Raw genomic sequence first — 19,471 nt, 5'->3', positions numbered from 1 at the left:
TCTGGTTAAATGCCAACAGCCGACATGTCAATTATACCTTGGTAAAGCTGTCTGGAAATATTTCATGATGTTAAGGGACATTTCAATTCAAAACATTTATTATCTATCAAAAGTCATCCTCCTGTGGATGAGGCCTTCTGACATCTGTACATGGGACTCACAATCGATCGTTGCGTGACCATTCGCTCCAGACGTCTGTAAGCTCCTCTGGCTTCTGCTAGTTGTGCAAGAAAGGTGCAGACAGTGACCGGGGCCCTCAAACACCAGCTCAGGGCTGCACCCCTACGATCACACATGGGAGGCCAGACCTCCCCCACCCCTCCATCCTACTGTCAGTGGCCCAGGGGTGACAGGATTGAACATCTAAAAGCACCAGCATGTGCCGTGGTTCTAGTCTCGTTTGCTTCGATGCTCTTTGTGTCCTGGCCTGATCTTTCAGCCGCCCTCTGTTCTGTCTGGAGTCCCTGCTGTAGCCTCCCGAGCACGTCCCCTGGCTCCTCTGCCCTGGGTGTTCAGTGGTCCCCAGTCTCCTCATCCTCCTTAAGGAGAGCAACCTGCTGTGACCTTGGTGAGAAGGGGCTGGCTCAGCCCCACCTATCCCCTTCATGTGTTTCTCAGCTAAACCTCTATAATCCCCGAAGATTTTTTTTTTCTTCTGGTCACTACTGGGAAACCTCAGCATGCTGTGGTTTCTCCCTCTGGGAACAAGAATGCTCCTGATTTATGGGAAATAACTGGGAAGATTCTCTCAGCTGTTCCCCCACAGTGAGATCAGCCTTGCTCGCGTGAATTCACATCCTAGGTGCCTGGGAGGCAGGCGGGAGGTCGACCAGGAAGGTTCGGTTTCCCAAAACGTGGTGCAGAGGACACTCTGGATCTGCTTCTTCATGGCTTTCCTGCCAGGTTGATCCCCAGAGGGTAGGAAGCTACAAAAGTGCTTCTCAAACCTTGTGAACCGCGATGATGGCATTTGCTGAGGCCCTGGTCACACCAAGCCAATTTGGCACACGACTTGTCTGTTACTGGAGCCTTCCAGGGGGAGCCTAATGCATTTTAGGGGTGATCGACATTAATACCATGTCCTGCTGTCCCTTCCAGCCAGCTGCTGTCCTTTCACACTCAGAAGTGGGAGCAGAGGACCGGCGTTGCTGACCGTGAGAAGCAGTGGGGACACCTGGGAGCCAATGAGCAATGAGCCAGCGGAAGGCAGCGTGGAGTCCTGCAAGGCAGCAGGTACAAAGGAGCCCCTCCTGGGACGCTCCACACCCCCCTCCAGGGCTCTTCCTGCCCTTCCCAGCATCTGCTCCTCCACCTGCGTTGGGGGGTCTCCTACAGCCCAGGAGAACTGCCCAGGATTGGGAAAGATATGGGGGTTCTCACATCAGGATGGAGTTCAGGAATGACAGGCTTACATGAGTTTTCAAAAACACCTGCATGGCTTTTCTCCTTCTTATTTATTTTTGTTTGTTTCTCAGGATTTTTTTTTTCTGATAAACATGCTTTTTATCCCTTTTACTTTTTGAAGTTAAGTCAAGCACCTTCTTGATGAATCCCGCTGCCACATTAGTACTTTAATATTACATCGAAAGTGACGTCCCTAATCACGATCAAGCACTGGCATTTTCAACACAAAAATCATTTACGAAAAAAAAAAATCATTTACGTTACTTTTATCTGGTGGTTTTTATGGCGAAACAAAACACCCAGCAAGAAGTTCCTAACTTACTTGAAATTTTTCATGAAATGGGGCTATTAGAACGGTGGCAGCAACACTCCTTCAACACAAAACAGATGTGCTTTTCCGTGTTTCTAAGGCAGAGATGGTGGTGGCCGTCTCCAGAAGGGACCGGGGGTGTCTTTAGGCTTGTTTATAGCAAGGAACCCTCACAACTTCTCAGATGTTCCGTTTTTGTATATTCACAAAACCAAAAGGACTTTGCATCCTCAGGCCGGCAGAGAAGTCCATTCAGCTCCGAGGGTTGCTCGAGAGGCCGTGTCCATTCCTTCTGTACATCTTCGTGGCTCCCGCCAGGTGCAAGTTTGGTTCTGGGTGGCGGGGGTCCATCTCCGCGGGCTCCCGTTCGAGCTGGGGAATGGAGAGTAAGGGAGCAAATACTGTGGTTTCGGGGGGCGAAGACCCCGAGGCAGGGTGAGGGGAGGAGTGAAGCCCGCAGGGACCAGATGCCCTTGGAGCACCGCGGAGGCCTCCCGTGTGGCCCTCCCGGGAGAATCGGGGGGAAGAGCAGCCTCGGGCCTCCCCGGCGCCTGGAGGCAGGTCCGAGTTAGTGTGTTCAGCGCAGAGCCAAGGCCGGGAGGCCGAGCGCAGGACAGGGCAGGCACGTCGGGGAGAAGAGGGCCCGGGGGGACACAGGAGCAAGATCAGAGGCCGTGGGAGGCCGTGGGTTTGGGGCCCCATGTGTTGGGAAAGCGGCAGAGAATTTGCAGCAAAGGAGTGATGTGATCCACGTTGTGGTTTGGAAAACGGCTGGGCGTCAGGTGAAGGATGCTCCCCGAGAGCAGGTGGGGAGGCAGGGCCTGGATGGAGGCAGAACGAGGGCTTGAGGGGCAGGGCCGCACCTTGGGACGGGGAAGGGGGGGCTCCCATATTGAAGACACAAGCTGGTAGATTGAAGGGAAGTATAAGGAGAGAGTCAGAAGGAATATTCCTGGTTGACTGTCCTATTCTGGTTTGGTTTTTGGTCCTGGGTCCGTGTGTCCTGATGCACAGGGCAGGGAGAATGTGGTCTGAGCTGCGGGAGAAACTGGAGGCTGTGCTTTGGACGGGCTGGGAGTGAGGAGCCTTGTAGCGCCCCAAAGCCATTGGGGACACGGTGGACTGCTTGGTCGCGGTTCCCCAGCGACACGTGCGGCCGCAGACACGTTTGGGACTCCCAGGCGATGTGGCACTTGAGACCCCCTAGAGAGCACTGCCAGGGGATCCCTGAGAAACGGGCTCATTCGGGGAGCCAGATGCTACCCACATGGGCTGAGATGGGGAGGAAGGCTGGGTGCAAGGTGGCCCAAAAACCAAGGAGATAGTGAACAGCTGGCAAACACCCAGGGGGGAGCTGGTGGCAGGACTTGGGGGCTTGGATCCCTCGGGGACTGAGGACTAAGACAGGAGCTCTTCTGGAGAGAGTCACAGAGGCCCCAGGGCAGAGGGAAGGAGGAGCTTCATTTTAAAGAACAGAGAAGTGGGTGATAGCTGACAGGGGAGGTGGGGGTCAAGAGGTTTGTCTGGTTTTTGTTTGCTAACATGGGGCAGGGCAGATTGGCACAACCCTACCGGCAGCAAGTGGTGACATCTTTCAGCCAGGGGGAGATTGTCTCCTCTCTGTGGCAGGAACAGGAGCAAGACCAGGACCCTTCTGTTTGGCCGTGATCATAGAGAAAGGCTGCTCATTCCCTCCTGTCCAGATGCCTTAAAGGGAGGAAGATTCCAGGAAGCTGCAGGCACACAGACACACATGTACACATACATGCACACTAGCACACACATGCACACACATGTGTGCACACAAACGTGCGCACGCACACAATTCGATTCCAATGTCAAATTTCATTCCGACGTGGAAATCAGCGCAAATGTCCTTACGTTACTGGGTGGCCACATGTGGTGAGTGGCTACATCTGGGAGAGAACAGAAGTAGATGATCTCCTCCAACATGTTCCAGGGGGCAGCCCTGCTCCGCATCCTAAGGGAAAGGGTATTTTTAAAGAGAGATGAGCATGGCCAAGGAGGAGGTGTTTGTGGGAGAAGGGACCAAAGTAGACCTACAAGAGTTGGACTGAAGTCCTGAATGCTCTGTCACAGAAACATGGTGAAAGCAAGACCATGTGTTGGAAGAATTAGGAAACACTAAACACAGGTCACCCATGAGCACAGAAGGGATGAGCAGCAAACTGACCTCTACTAACCAGGATTTCAAGTAGGAGGGGAAAAAAAGGGAGGGGGGGGAAGAAAACAGTAAAAATACAGTAGAGGCAACGCCAAGACTTACGTCTCAAAATTTTATTTGTGATTCAATTCTTGGTGGCTCTGAACAGGATTCCCTTGACACTAAGACTGTTTGGTAGTTTACAGAGGGGCTGTCCACCCTCTACCGCTTCCTGGAGCAGTGGCCCTATTAGCACCTAGAGGTGTGAATTCTGAGGCTCAAGAAGCTAGCTTCCCACACCACAGAAGACCTTTGGGTCCCAGTTCAGTACTCTTGGGACCTCTGTGAGCTGGGGCGCGGAGGGAGGTGCTGACTAGGGTCTGGAGCACCCGGAGACTTAGTTCTGAGTAGAGAGGAGGGGTCCGTGCCAGCCCCATGTGGGAGCAGGACCAGGGCAGGGCTGGCAGGAGCAGCCACCTGGAACCTCCTGGCTCAAGGTCCAGGAACTGAAACACAGCGTTTGATCATGGTTACCATCAGCACCACTTCAGTACATTCAGGATCAGATAGGACCTTCCAGACTTCCCCCAGGAATTCCCATAATTTTAAGACTCCTGTGTCCATGGAGAAATATTTTATGTGCTTTAAACAACCAACTTTCAGATCACAACTTCTGTAGGCTAACATCCCTAGAAAGAATTACATGGTTAACATTTTTCAAAGACTTAAGTAAATTCTAAAGCACTTACTCTGATAGGGATAGTCCTGGGGTTAAGCCTAAGAAGAATGTGTCATCTTATAAAAACTCATGTGAAAAAATCTGCTTTCCCTCGAATGAAACAATGTAGAAGTGTTATTCACAAGTCTTTTTCTCCTTAGATGATAAATGAAGATAGGACTTTAATATCTCCTAATGCTAGATCCCAAAGGATTCTGTTATTAGGTGATGAGAATTAATTACCCCCCAAGATTTCCCTTTTTGTCTTGGCTGCCAGGAAGCTCCTAGCAAAATGCATCCAGTTAATCATAGTGTGAAGCTTTCATGGGGAGGAATGTTAACACTGAGGCCATAGAGAATCATGAGGATGAGAGGCAGGATATAGGGGATGGAACAGTGACTTTGACTCTGGCTCAATCCCTACATATTTTTTTTTAAGATTTATTTATTTATTTATTTATTTATGATAGACACAGAGAGAAAGAGAGGTAGAGACACAAGAGGAGGGAGAAGCAGGCTCCATGTCGGGAGCCTGACGTGGGACTTGATCCCGGGACTCCAGGATTGTGCCCTGGGCCAAAGGCAGGCGCCAAACCCCTGAGCCACCCCTGGATCCCCTCAGTCCCTGTATTTAGCTGAGTGGGATCAGAAACTATGCTTTATCAATTACCCTACATAACATCAGACTATTACCTTAAGTAAGTATTAGAACACTGATTTATTGACTTATGGTGGCAATAAGCCCTAAGAGCCAGAATGCTCCAGCCTGGGATCCACAGAAAACTCTTTTCTGGTATTGAGACATCTCAGAAGCCCACACTGTTATCAGAAGGTTCTTAAGGAACACGAAATGAAATGGAGCCAAACGGAAATAAATGTTTAAAGGGTGTGTTATGCAGACAACAGCTCACATCATTGAGATACTCTTGCTGCCCGATTAAGAACATTTTCCTAGTGATAGAAATGCTTTTGCTTCTCACACTTTATCTCTTTCCCTCTCTGCAGAGCCACACATTACTAAAATATGCTTTTCGTAAACCACTACACCATCCACGTCAGCCCCCTCTCTGAATTGTCCTGGGATGTGTTTCCATCACTGATGTTATGAGAGTTCTGTACCAGGAACACCCCCTTCATCTCTAAGTTCTTGGAGGGGCGTGGCCCTATCCGTGCGTCACACCTGTGTTACCATAAGCAATCTCAGTTCAAAGCCACATAACTAAACTCTGCAATCTTAAAATGAAGCCTTCACCATTCAGCAAATGATTGCTTTAGTTATTATATTAATAGTACACAGACAATTGGTATACTTTTAAAGTCAGGGAATCTTTTTTTAAAAAAAAGATTTTATTTAATTATTCATGAGAGACACCAAGAGAGGCAGAGACGCAGGCAGAGGGAGAAGCAGGGTTCTCGCAGGGAGCTCAATGAGGGACTCGATCCGAGGATCATGCCCTGAGCAAAGGCAGATGCTCAACTACTGAGCCGCCCAAGTGTGCCATCAGGGAATCTTTTAAAAAATAGACTCCATATCTTGCCTTTCATCAAAATGATCTATTTCCTTGGGGTAACTGGGCAATGGCACTAAGAAGGGCGCTTGATCGGATGAGCACTGGGTATAATACTATATGGTGGCAAATCGAACTTCAATAAAAACAAATTTTTAAAAAAGATTATTTCCTAAAGGATGAGAGCCATCTTCTATTTCAGAAGAATTACTACCAGAAACTGTTTGTGAATACTTTTCCAGCTAAAGGTCCAGTGACTGTAGATTATATTTCATATAACACAATTATGTTACATGGCGTTGTTTGAGCAGTCCCCTGAATGCGTGGAATTTGTCCTGCCACTGCAAGGAGTATTTTTGAAGACCTATGCCATGCTACATGCTTTGGGGGAACATCACAAAGTCTAAGATGGCATCCCTGGCTTAAAAGTTTTTGTCTCCGAAAGCTTTATAAGAATCCCCCCATCCCATCCCCATGGGCACCGTGCTGGGGCTGGAGCGGCCACCTGGGATCTGGCAGGTGGTGGGTGGCCCTGATGTCCTACTGCGGTGGGAGGTCGTCACCGTGGAAACGGTGGCGCTGGGGGCGGGGAGAGGGGAGCCACCTGCCAGGAGAAGGAGGTCTGCCCTTTGAGACATGGCCACAAGGACAGAGGGGTCCGCAGTGAAAAGGGCATGTCCTTTAAAAGGAGGGGATTTAACTGGCAGAGACAGAACTGGGCAGAGACAGAACCAGGTTGACCCGGAGCGCAAGGGGCCGGCGGGTGTACACCATGAGCGTGACCGTGACCGTGACCGTGACCGTGACCGTGACCGTAATCGTGGATGTGGCTGCGGACTTCCAGCAGCAGCAACGGGGTGGCCGGTGTCGCCCCTGCGGTGTACCTCTTCCTCTCCTTGCCCTGGGCCGTCGGGCCCAGCACGGGAAAGCTCTTTCTGTGTATCTGCCCGGCTTCGGACGTCTTTGTGTATTTATTTGACCTCTGACTCTTCTCGTAGAGACTGAACACGGGGAGTATTTCCTCCTCTGCGAAACCTGTTCATAAAACCCAATCAACAGGTTTTTTGCTGTTGATCAAATCACATCGATTCAACGATCGGCGAATTTGCAGGTGTGATGGTGAGGACACGGATGCCTCTGAGGGCTTTCGGTTGTGACAAAAAGTTTACGCCGCGTGTAAACTCTGCATAGGGACTCTTCTTGGAAAGGACCCCATTCAAAGAAAGCCAAAGTTGCAGGAAGTTTCCATCCCCATTGTTTTTGGTGCTGGCTTTCCCCGAAGTTACCTTTGCTGCACACACACTCCCTTTTTGGACCGGGTGATGGTGGTGGCGGCTGGTCTACAACTGAGGCGGGTGCCCTGGGGTCCCTCCCTTTCTCTGCTGGTCACCAGGCTGCTCCCTCTTTCTCTGAAGGAGCAAAGCAGGTCCCTCCAAAGCTGTTGTCATTGTGTGCGTCTGCTCATTTGGCGGTGGGTGTTGCTCGAGGACCACAGCCAACAACACCCACAGAGTTTGCTGGCCCAGAGCCTGCGGACTTGAGTCCGTTCCCAAGCATATAGGGAATTTCTCTGTTAGGGACAACATATTGTTGTGTGTGACACTGCCACAGCCGACTCTACTCCCTCCTTGATGTGCGTGTGAAGAGTATGTTTGGGTTCGTGTAAGAGAAAGTGCTAGAAGCTGTGTTTTAGGTGACTTGACTACTTCTGTAGCTGATGGCTCCATCCATTCTGGGTGATCTGATTCTGTGGCGTGAGAAGTCACATCCTCACTGCTGTGGGACTAGCCACCTTCACTCCTTCTTAGAGAACCTCAAGAAAGTTTTTTTTAAATTTTATTTATTTATCTTGAGAGAGAACGAGAGAGCAAGAGCAGTGGTGAGGAGCAGAGGGAGACGGAGAAGCAGGCTTCCCGCTGAACAGGGAGCCCAATGCAGGACGCGATCTCAGGACCCTGGGATCATGACCTGAGCCGAAGGCAGACGCTCAGCTGACTGAGCCACCCAGGTGCCTTCAAGGGATTTGAAAGCAAGGAGAAGTAGGCTGGATGGGCCCTAGCTGGCTTCTCAACCCCCACGCCATCCCCTGGCCCTGAGCGAGGGTCGGGGAGAGGGCACCAGAGGGAGTGAGGGGCAGTTGCTGGAAGGGGTGGTGGTCAGGAGTCACAGAGGGAGGTAGGAGGTCCCGAGGAAGGTCAAGTCACATTTTATTGCTTTTGGCTTCAGCCCAAGATTTACAGAGCAAAGAGCAAGGTACAGCATGATCTTTGGAGTAACAGCAAGTTGCTTTCTGAGCGTTCAAAAAATGTAATATTTCATATCTGTGTTCCCAAAAGAGCATCAGAGCAGCATCCGTGTTGCTTTAGCTCCTTGTCTGCAAGAACTCTGGAACTCATCTGTGAAAGCTTGCAGCTCATAAACCATCTCTCCTATTCGTCGTCTTTCTCTGGAACTCATGAAGGGGAAACAGTAAATGAGCAGCAAATACATGACCAGAGGCTGCCTGGGTGCGTGCCACCCCTGTGTTCTTCTTATTGTTTTACACACATAGGCCTTTGTACGGCTCTCGGACCTGGCGCGCTGACACACATGCTTTGGCCCCGCTGGCCCACACCAAGCAGAGGCCATGGTAGCCCCAGCCCCGCACTCCTGATGCAGAACCCCTGCCACGAGGTAGCTCCAAGAAAGGAGCGTGGCCCTGTCATCCCGGACCCCACACCAGGTGTAGGATGACGTGACTGCAGAGTCTGAGTTACACTGTCACACTCAGGGAGAGGTTACAGTTTTGTCTGATTAGGAATAATTATTTGCAAGGAGGCAAACAACCCCGAGAGCCCGGCCTTTAAGGCACAACACGGTCTTCCCCTCTCCAGAGCGAGCTGGTGTTTTATAAGTGCAGGACGGGCACTTGACTTCTAAAAGACCCCGACTATTTGTCTGAAGTGTTTCAGGTTGGGTGGGCAGATTGAAGAGCAGGGGGCCTCCGAGCGTGTGCGGGGTACCAAGGATTATTGCAGCGGATTATCATCGACCTGCTTATTTTCACTGTCTGACCTTTCCCAGAGCAAGTCCTGGTCCTGGGCGTTAGATCTTGTGTAGTAAGACTATCAGAGTGCCTGTGTTCACAGGGTTCCAGTGCAGATTAGATGAGAGAGAGTGCATTGCTGTAGTGAGCCGGAGTGGTGATGCTCCTCTCCTAGAGCAGCGATGCTCCTTCTTTGGAGGGGCCATGCTCCTCCCCTAGAGAGGCGGAGCATCTTCCTGGGAGAGGTGGTGCTTCTCCTCTGGAGAGGCAGTCCTCCTTCCCCAGAGCAGCGGTGCTCCTCCCCCAGAGAGCGGTACTCCTTCCCCAGATTGGCTGTGCTCCTCCCTTGAAGCAGCCGTGCTCCTTTCCCTGAGGCAGTGCTCCTTTCTGGGAGAGGAAGTGCTCCACCCCTGGAGAGGTGGTGTTCCATCTCCAGAATCGTGGTGCTCCTCCCTAGAGCTACAGTGCTCCTCCCCCCAGAGCTGCAGTGCTCCACCCCAGAATAGCCATGCTCCTCCCCTGGAGCAATGGTGCTCCTCAGCCCAGAGCAGCCATGCTCCTCCCCTGGAGCAACAGTCCTCCTCCCCCAAGAGCTGCGGTGCTCCTCCCTCCAGAGCAGTGGTGCTCCTCCCCAGAGTAGCCATGTTCCTCCCCTGGAGCAATGGTGCTCCTCAGCCCAGAGCTGCCGTGCTCCTCTCCCCAGAGTAGCCATGCTCCTCCCCCCAGAGCGGCGGTGCTCCTTCCCGGCTGACGTGGAAACCGCAGCTGTCTGGAGGGAGAGAGGCGGGCTGCCAGCTCCGGTTACGCAGCGCATGACTGACGAGTGCCTTTGTCTTGTTCTGCTTTTCACTCCTTTGGATTTTGTAATGCTTGTCAGCTTAGCACATTCACAAGCGTGCCACACGCTGTCACTCTCCCACGGAGAATTAGTGGCTCTGAGCTCCGTGTCTTGACACACCAATGGATTTCTGAAATGTTACCGAAAATGCCCCTCTTCTTCGCCAGGCTCTGTGCACCTGCGTCCCGAGAAGGGCAGCTCGCTGGCACTTCCGCGCGGGGCGCCAGCCGCCAGGTTGTGCGGGGCTGCTGCAGGCCCACGTGCCGGAGATTAGCATCAGTCCCTTAGGGTCGGCTGTGAGGCCCTTACTCAGGCAGAAAGCCCATTGACGTCAGCACCCAGGGAACATGGTCTGACTTCAGTGTAAGTGAAACGTGGTCACTGTCACAAGGAAACGGGGAAAGGGCAGGGTGTTTATGGAAAATTGCATTTTAAAAATGTACCTGTTTTCTGCTTTGCATGGTTTTCCTTTGCACTCAGTTGCACGCGGATCTTATCCCAAAGCCGACTTCACCTCAGGGAGCGTTCTGGATTCACCCAACCCTGCCCCCGGCCCTGAGGCAGCTCCCCCCCACCCCCATCAGGGGCTCAACTACTGTGCCACTGGAGGGAAACTACCCGTACAGGCCTCACACGGCTGAGCCTGCCCTGTGTGCTCCCAGCAGCATCCTCCCCACCCCTCCTCTGCCCCGGGCACTTAAGCTCCAGGCCCCGGGGCCACAGGGCTCCCTGCTCCCTGTGCAGCACCTTCTGTTTGGCACGTGAGGACCCTCATCCCGCAGAATCTCCCTCTTGGAGTTGCTCTGGCAGTTGTTCTTCAAAACCCACCTTAAGTCCACGAAGTCTTCCCAGAGCCCACGCCACACACACGTCCAGGTGCATGCCCGCACACACGCCCACATGAAGCCACATGCACACACTCGTGCACACACACCAGGAAGAGTAGATCATTCTCCCCTCCCGACAACTAGAGCCTTTGTTCCTGCATCTGCAGTGCTCTGCGACTATTCATGTCCCCCCTCCTCCCCTTCTCCAGACTGTGACTTCCTGAGGGTGGAAGCTACCTTACTTGCTTCTGTACCCCTGCTACCAAGCACAGGATCCGAACATGCTAGAAATTCAACATAAGCGCTTTTGTAGAACCAACGTAAACTGCATAGTCCGAGCTTGAACCGGTACAGAGCTGCCCAGGGGCCTGCATTCCCAGAAGTCTCCTGAAAAAGTGCAAAGACCAGTGACAGGGACTCATTGTGTTGTTGGCTTTCTGGGTCTGCGCACAGTCAGAGGACAAAGGAGACACACCGGCAGAAAGCATGGAGCCACCCAAGACTGAGGCGGCTTCCCTGTACCTAAGCTTCTGAAGTCAGGACTGGCGTCTGAACCAAATACCCCTCCTTCCGTCTGCCTGCAACAGGCGGAGGCTAACAATCTGCTTATTCCACATACGCAGGGCATTTGACTGTGTAACTCTAACCCGTGAGGCACAAAAGAATTCAGTCCCACAAATGGGACCTCTGTCCCTGTCCTCCGGCTATCACACTGACCCAATACCAGTGTCTCACAAAATGGGTCGAATAGCCTACAGTTTCCCAGCCAGCGCTGCCAACCACGTTGCGTCAATAAACACGTCAGATTGTGTCACTTTCGTTCACTGGTATCTCCCTGTAAAATCATCGGCCCAGTAACCTCATCCTCTATCTAAGGGAAAGACTCATATGAATACAAAACACTAACTTTTTCCTCAGGGGTTCTCGTAGGGGTACAGGGACACTAGCAAGTTGAATGATCTAAATGTTATTTTGAAAACAAAGATACACTGATGATAAAACACTTCCTGTGATGGTAAACTTGCTAAATATGCCTCGGAAGATGGGATTTCATTCCAAGCACAATTGGACTCCAAGAACGATCCTTCTAAAACCAGGCATAAAACGGCACAGGACATGGGGTGCCTGGGTGGGTGGCTCAGTTGGTTGAGCGTCCCACTCTCGATTTTGGCTCATGTCATGATCTCAAGGTCATGAGATCGAGCCCTGTATCGAGCTCCGTGTAGGGCTCCACACTCAGGGCTGTGCCTGCTTGAGAGTCTCTCTCTCTCTCTCTCAAATAAATAAATAAAATCCTTAAAACTCTATAGGATGTACCATGTAAGCTGTAGCAAAAGATAATTTAAATTTAAATCTGACTAATTTTTTCCAGTCCCCAATCTATATAATATATTGGGTAATAAATGGCATTTTAATTTTCTCCCCCTATATGATGTTATCTCAAAAAGCTACTGTGTACATACACATACTGTGCATGTGCTGATGTCAGGAGCCCCTAAGTGGGGCTATCTTTTTTGGAAACAGCTTTATTGAGATACAATTCACCCGTTAGAAACACAGAACTCCATGGGTTTCACCATATGCATGAGCATGTGCAGCCATCACCATAGTCGATTTTAGAACATTTTCATTATTTCAAAAAGAAACCTCATGCTCTTTAGTGCCATATCATGCCCCCCCTCCCTCACCCCTCTTGCTCTCATATCCCTAAACAACCAGGAATTGGCTTTGTCTCTATAGGTTTTCCTATCCTGGACTTTCGTGTGAATGGGATGTCATCGTGTGTCTTTTAGGTCTGGCTTCTTTCACTGAGCATCATGTTTTCCATGCTGTAGCAGGTGTCAGTACTTCATTCCTTTTATGAATAAGTAATTCCCCATTTTATGGATATGCCATTTTTTGTCTGTCCATTCATCAACTGAGGGACATTGGGTTATTTCCATCTTTTGGCTATTGTGAATAATACTGGTAGGAACCTTTGTGTTCCAGTATTTGACTTCACTAATTTCCTGTTTTGTCTTTCTGTTCTCCATTTTAGTCATCTCCACTTGAATCCTTGTGATTCCCTCCTTCTTCAAGCACAATTGGCTCTTCCTTTTCCTGTGTCTTAAGATGGGAGCTTAGGTTATTGATCTGAGACCTTTTTGCTTTATTGATCAGACATTTGCAGCTATAAATTTCCCTCCAAGCACTGCATTAGCTGCACTCATAAGTTTTGACATGTTGTGTCTTTATTTTCATTCATCTGGAAGTATTTTATGATTTCCCTTGCATTTCTTCTTTGACTTCTTGGTTGTTCGGGAAAATGTTCACTTTTCTCATATTTGTGGGTTTTCCAAATTTCTCCATGTTATTAACTTCTAATTTTATTCCATCATGGCCAGAGAAAATACTTTCCATCATTTTTATTCTTTTGAACTTACTGATGTTGTTTTATGGCCTGGCGTATGGCCTATCCTGCAGGATGTCCCAAGTACCTTTGAGAAGACCTGCTGCCATTAGATGGAGTGTTCTATATATATTGGTTAGATCTAGTTGGTTCATACAGTTATTCTTCTATTTCCTCGTTGATCTTCTGTCCCACTGATCTATCCATTCTCGAAGTTCAGATATTGACATTTCTAACTATTATTGTTGAATTTTCCAATTTTGTCTTCAATTCTGTCAATTTTTGCTTCATGCAGTTTGGTACTCTGTTGTTAGGTGTATATGTCTTTGTATTAGTTATAGCTTTCTAATGGATTGACATTTTCATCATTATAATATGTCCCTTTTTATTTTAAGGAATATTGTGGTGTTGTTTTAAAGTATATCTTATCTGATACTATTATAGTCTCTTTTACTTTCCCATAGTGGCTGTTTGCCCGACACATCTTTTTCAGTGTTTCACTTTAAACCTATTTGTAGGGATCCCTGGGTGGCTCAGCAGTTTAGCACCTGCCTTCAGCCCAGGGAGTGATCCTGGAGACCCGGGATCGAGTCCCACATCGGGCTCCCTACATGGAGCCTGCTTCTCCCTCTGCCTGTGTCTCTGCCTCTCTCTCTGTCTGTGTCTCTAATGAATAAATAAATAAATAAATAAAAATCTTTTTAAAAAATAATAAAAAAAAAACCCTATTTGTATCTGAATCTAAAGTGTGTCCTCTTTAGACAATGAATAGTTGGGTCATGTTTTGTTGGGTTTTTCTTTTTTGGTCTACTCTAACAATCTCTGCCTTTTGGTTGGATTGTTTAATCCATTTACATTTAATGTAATTATTCATATAATTGGATTTATGCCTGCCATTTTCCTTTATTTTCATGGCTCTCATGTCTTTTTTGTCTATGTCTCTTTTTCTATACTCTTTGATATTGAGTGAATATTTTCTCTTTTTTTAAGATTTTATTTATTTATTAGAGAGCATGAATGGAGAGGAGGGGCAGAGAGAAAGGGAAAAGCAGACTCCTCACTGAGGAGTGAGGAGTCTCCTCAGGCTCCTCAGCCTGACACAGGACTTGATCCCAAGACCCCAAGATCATGACCTGAGCCAAAATCAGATGCTTAACTGACTAAGCCACTCAGGCACCCCTCAGTAAATATTTTTCTAATGTATAATTTTAACTTCATTGATGATTATTTTCACTCTATTTTTTTCTTTATGATTTCAAATCTGTTGCTTTTTCTACTATATCAGGCTATGTCTCTTATTTATGATTTTAAATAGTATTCTCTCTATATGGCCCCAGTCTAGGTTGCTTACCTTATCCTTAGGTAGAATTACTAGGATTACTTATTACTATTACTAGGATTATTTGTTCCAGTTTTCATTTTTTATAACACTGGGAAAACAACCAGAATTTAAGGCTTAATATAGTGTTTCTGTAGACATGAGATTGCTAACAGCAGATCCAAGGAGTCTGCTGATTCTCCTGTGGCTGCTCAACCAAAAGTGCCTTAAGTAACTAGTGTTATTATCAAATACTGTCCTTGGTGTTTAGGGGAGGCAGACGGAGTACTTAAAACTCAGATACTAAGGAAACAGGAGTGGGGGGTAACAATAGGAAGTTGGGGGCTGAGGGGGAAAAGAAAGATTCACTTCATGAGATTAATTGTATAAAGTGACACCTAAAGAATAAGATAATTCTCTTAGGTGTTTATTCTAAAGGGCTGATAGGAACCAATACTCAATTCTCTCAGCAAGAATGGTTGACTGGGAGTAAGACTGGCATGTTTTCTTTTTATCTTTTCCCCTGTACTTATTTTTTTTATTATGGTAAAATAAACACAACATAAAATTTACCATTTCAACCACTCTGAATACTGTTCCATTGTAAGTATCCATCACAATTAGTTTATCCATTCATCCATCAGCAGACACTTGAGTTGCTTCCACCTTTTGGCTATTATGAATGCTGCGATAAGCATGGGTATACGAATATCAGTTTAAATCCCTGCATGCACATCTTTTGGACATATACAGAGAAGTAGAACTGTTTAAAGTGTTGAGAAATTGCCATGCCATTTTGCATAGTAGTTGCATCATTTTACGTTTCCACCAGCAATGACCAGAGGCTCTTAATTTCTCCACATCTTTGTCAATAGTTGCTGTTGTTTGGGGTTTGTTTTTCCTTTTGTTGTTTTTTGTTTGTTTGTTTGTTTGTCTTGTTTGAGAATAGCCATCCTAATCAATGTTAAGTGGTCACTCTATTTTTTTTTTAGTTACTTTTTAGTGGTTACTCTAGGGCTTACCATATACATCTTAACTTGTCAGAGTAGCTTCAAATTTGTGCTAGCTTAATTCCAGTGTTATATAGGACTGTTATTCCTATATAGCTCTGCTCTCTTTCTACTTCTTTTATGGTGTTGTTTTACATATTACATCTATTGTATTACAAACCCAAACACACATTCTTATAATTATCACTTTGCCATCATCATTTCCTTAGCAATTATAGCTCTGATCCCACTCATTTCCTTTGTGCAGTTGTTGGCAAATATGTTACAGTTGTATTATATTTCTATATGTTATAGGTCCAACAACACATGGTATACCTAATATATTATAAAATCATTTTAAGCAACTGCTTTTTAGGTGAGCCAAGAAAGGAGAAAAATATTCATTCATAGTGTGTTTTACAATTATACAATTACTTTTAACAGTGGTCTTTACTCATGTGGATTAGAATTATAGTATTCTGCCTAAAGAACTTTCTTTAGCATTTTTCATTAAATGTCTCTGGTAGCAACAAGTATCTCAGTTTTTGCCACGGGAAAGGGCTTTATTTCCCCTTTATTTTTGAATATACTTTTGCTAGGAGTAGAATTTTGTCGACAGTTTCGTCTTCCTTCAAGCACTTAGAATACATTATTCTACTGCCTTCTGGCCTCCATTGCTCCTGATGAGAAGTCAGCTGTTAACTTGTTGGGCTTCCCTGGGATATGCAGTGCTTTTCTCTTTCAAGATTTTCTTCTTTCACATTTAGCATTTTTACTATGCTATGTCTATTTGTGGGTTTCTGAGTTTATCAGATTTGGAATTCATTGAGCTTTCTAGGTGTGTAGATAATTGGTTATTGTTTTTCAAGAAATTGGGAGAGTTTTAGCCATTATTAATTTGAATCTTTTTTTCTTCTCTTTTCTCTCCTTCTAGTCCTTTATAAGTGTGTCAGTGTGCTTAATGATACTTCACTTTTCTTTGAGGCTCTGTTCATTTTTCTTTATTCTTTTTTTCTCTGTGTTCCTTCAGTTTGTAAAATCTCTATCAGCCTATTTTGAGTTTGCTAATTCTTCCTCCTGCTGGCTCATATGTAGTGTTGAGCCCCTAGCCTAGTTTTTTTTTGTCCATTTCACTTGCATAATTTCCACCTGGTTCTTTTCCACAATTTTTCTTTCTTTATTGATACCCTGCATGTGATGCAACATTGTCACACCTTCTTTTATTTCTTCAATTGTGGTTTCCGTAGTTCTGTGAACATATTTATAGAGACTTTGAAATATCTTGCTAAATCTGACATCTGATTATTCTTCAAGTAGTTTCCATTACCTTCATACTTTTTGCTTTCTCTTCTCTTCCCCACCCCCAGGATATGGGTTATACTTTCCTGTTTTTCTCCATGCCTCATATTTTTTTGTTGGAAATTGGATATTTCAGATAATATAGTAACTCTATACTGATCCTCCCTCTGCCCAGGGCTTGTTATCGTATTTGTTTGTTTATTTGTTCTTGTTCTATTACTGGCTGGACTATTTTAGTGATGCCTATTCTCTCTCTCTCTCTCTCTCTTCTCTCTCTCTCTCTCACACACACATACACACACACATATACACACATAGGCAACACAAGCCTCTGATAAGGCTCCTTAGAGAGAGAGCCAGCACCGCTCTGGGTATGCAATCACCTGGGGGGCAGAGGTGCTGGTGGGGGCCTTTCCCTGCTTTTCTTGTCCACACAGAGCTGTTAAACTGCACTAATGCCTTGCTGGCTGACTGCTCACTTGTTTTCAGCAATGCCCTAGGGCATACATTGCTTCACAAGCTAATCCAATCAAATTCTGGCTCCTTTAAAGGAAAAGTTTCTGAGGTCATGTTTGATATTCTGACCCTAGGAGGGCTCCTGCCAGCTGCCTTATTTCCTGGTTCCCTCCTGCAAGCTAGCCAGCTGTAGTCTGGGCTGTCTCTTCCTTAAAATCACGAATGTCTCTCCAGTCACCCTCTCAGCACAAACTCCACTGTTCTTGAGAACACCCCCTGGGGTTATACTTCTCCTGGCCCTGCTGCAGATGGAGTCAGTGCCTTGAGCAGACACAGAAGCTCTGTGGGTTAGACCAGGTAACATCTCTGAGGCCAGGCTCCGGGGCTTAGAGTGGGACAGGGGTGGGCTTCTCACCAGGTGACACCTCCACTCTAGCTTGTGGGAGAAGAGGGGTAGAGGGCAAGCAGAGGTCTCCTTGCTAGCCTTTCAGAGCCACCCTACCCAGCTAGGGAAGGACAACTGGGCCCAGGGTTTTCTGCCTACCCCAGGCAAGGGAAAGCCTCTCTTCCATAGGGGCATCTGGGCAGAAGGAAGGAGATCCCACCCCTCAGCAGAGGCAGCTGGGAGCAGAATGAGAAACCCTGAAGTCTTCTCCTGGGGAAGAAAGCCCTGTGACTGACAGCTGGGGGTGGGGAGCCCTGTTTCTGGCAGCCACGTCTGGGGTGAAGTCTCCACTCCTCTGAGCCCAGGACTGAGATGCCACCTCAACTCAAATACCACAGACACTGGCCTTCTTAACGAATTTCCATAGATTTTCTTAAATAGATGTTCCTTCATTTGCTTTGTGCCCTCAGGACCTTTTCCAGAGGCTTTCAATGTTTGGTGTTTTGTAACAATCTTCAGTAGCTTTGCTGGGAAGGAGGCCGCAGAGCTCCTCACACTGCCATGCTGGAAGTCCATCTTAAATGACACACTGTTAGTATTATGCATATTGTTTTTCTTATGGGAACAACCCTCGTTTGTGTCTCTATATAAAAACATTGGTCACTCCAAGGGAAAATGTGTTACAGAAATGGGGCTGTAAGATAAAAATCATTTTTTCATTGACTTCATTTTCAAATAAGAGATTGCTTCCTGGGGGGAAACATCACATAATTGATCATATTGAAGGCTGTGGCAAATGCAGGGAGAAGCTGCCAACTTTAACACAATTTGTTAAAATTGGGCTTTTAGGGAGTTCACATTCTCAGTGAGTAGGTTTGGTTCGGTTTTATTCTGGAGCTTGATGTGCATCTTCTCTTTACCACCAAAATTCTGTTCCCATCCATCCCCTGTCCCAAATAGTTTAACAGCAAACAAAACCAAACCATATTGGGTGGATTTTTGACTCAGAGAAGCAGATAGCTGGACAACAGCTTAGAGAGCACGGAGGAGTGCAGTCTCCTACCCTCCTGTAAATGAAGAAGACGTCCTCGTGGCCGTGAGGCCAGGGCACGTGTGAGTGTCCTTCTCTCCTGTTCCCTGTGCTGCTGTCTGCTCTCCGTTCCACCTGCCACTGTCACAAGACACTTCTGGATGTGAGGTTGAGGAGCAGTGAATGCTAACCTCTAGCACCACTTGATTCAACAGTATTGTTGATGGATCTGACTTCCACTCCAGCAGTGGCAAGTCACTCCGGACCCCTCTACACTGTCGGTCCCTCCCACCCCCTGGATTTCCCAGCAGGCTCCCCGAAGTGAACTGCCCACCCTGCCCCAACTCACAGTGCCTGTGGCCATTCCAGTGAAACACGGTGCAGATGGCCTGGAAATTGGTTAATTACAAGGTTGAGGATAATGTTTTAAAAATAAATAAATAAAGGGATTCTCTACTTCTCTGATTTTGTTGTGTATTTAACTTATGGTGAGATGTACCTGTACCCTGGCCCCGAAGGCAGGAAGCCCATCATATAATGAGTCATCTTTTTTTCTAGTTTATATTGCATTACATGCCTTGAATTATGTGTTATCTAACATTATTGCACATCGTGTTGTGTGGTTTTATGAGACGTTTCAACTTGTATCCATTAAAAGTAAAATATTTACTTCAAACTGGTTATATCAAAGTCAGAATACATTGTGGAAAAATCATATAATAAGTTGATTTCATATAATTGTATGTTAGCTGGGAAAAAAAAACTTCTGAAAACTTTTGTGAGCTTTACGAGAACAGCAGGCATTATTTGA

General features: G+C 47.1%; 1 protein-coding gene across 2 annotated transcripts in view; it reads left to right on the top strand.

Moving 5' to 3' along the window:
• Positions 1–19,471, top strand: part of PDE10A (phosphodiesterase 10A) — a 590,195-nt gene that overhangs the window by 244,780 nt on the left and 325,944 nt on the right. For both annotated transcript variants that reach the window (XM_072830420.1, XM_072830410.1), the window contains exon 2: positions 1,099–1,233. In XM_072830420.1, the coding sequence (XP_072686521.1) occupies positions 1,099–1,233 (135 nt within the window). The remainder of the gene's footprint in view (positions 1–1,098; positions 1,234–19,471) is intronic.

Source organism: Canis lupus, chromosome 1 (genome assembly GCF_048164855.1).
Source record: "Canis lupus baileyi chromosome 1, mCanLup2.hap1, whole genome shotgun sequence".
Lineage (NCBI taxonomy): Eukaryota > Metazoa > Chordata > Mammalia > Carnivora > Canidae > Canis > Canis lupus.
The sequence above is the reverse complement of the archived record's forward strand: the minus strand, read 5'-3'. Positions and strand labels throughout refer to the sequence as shown.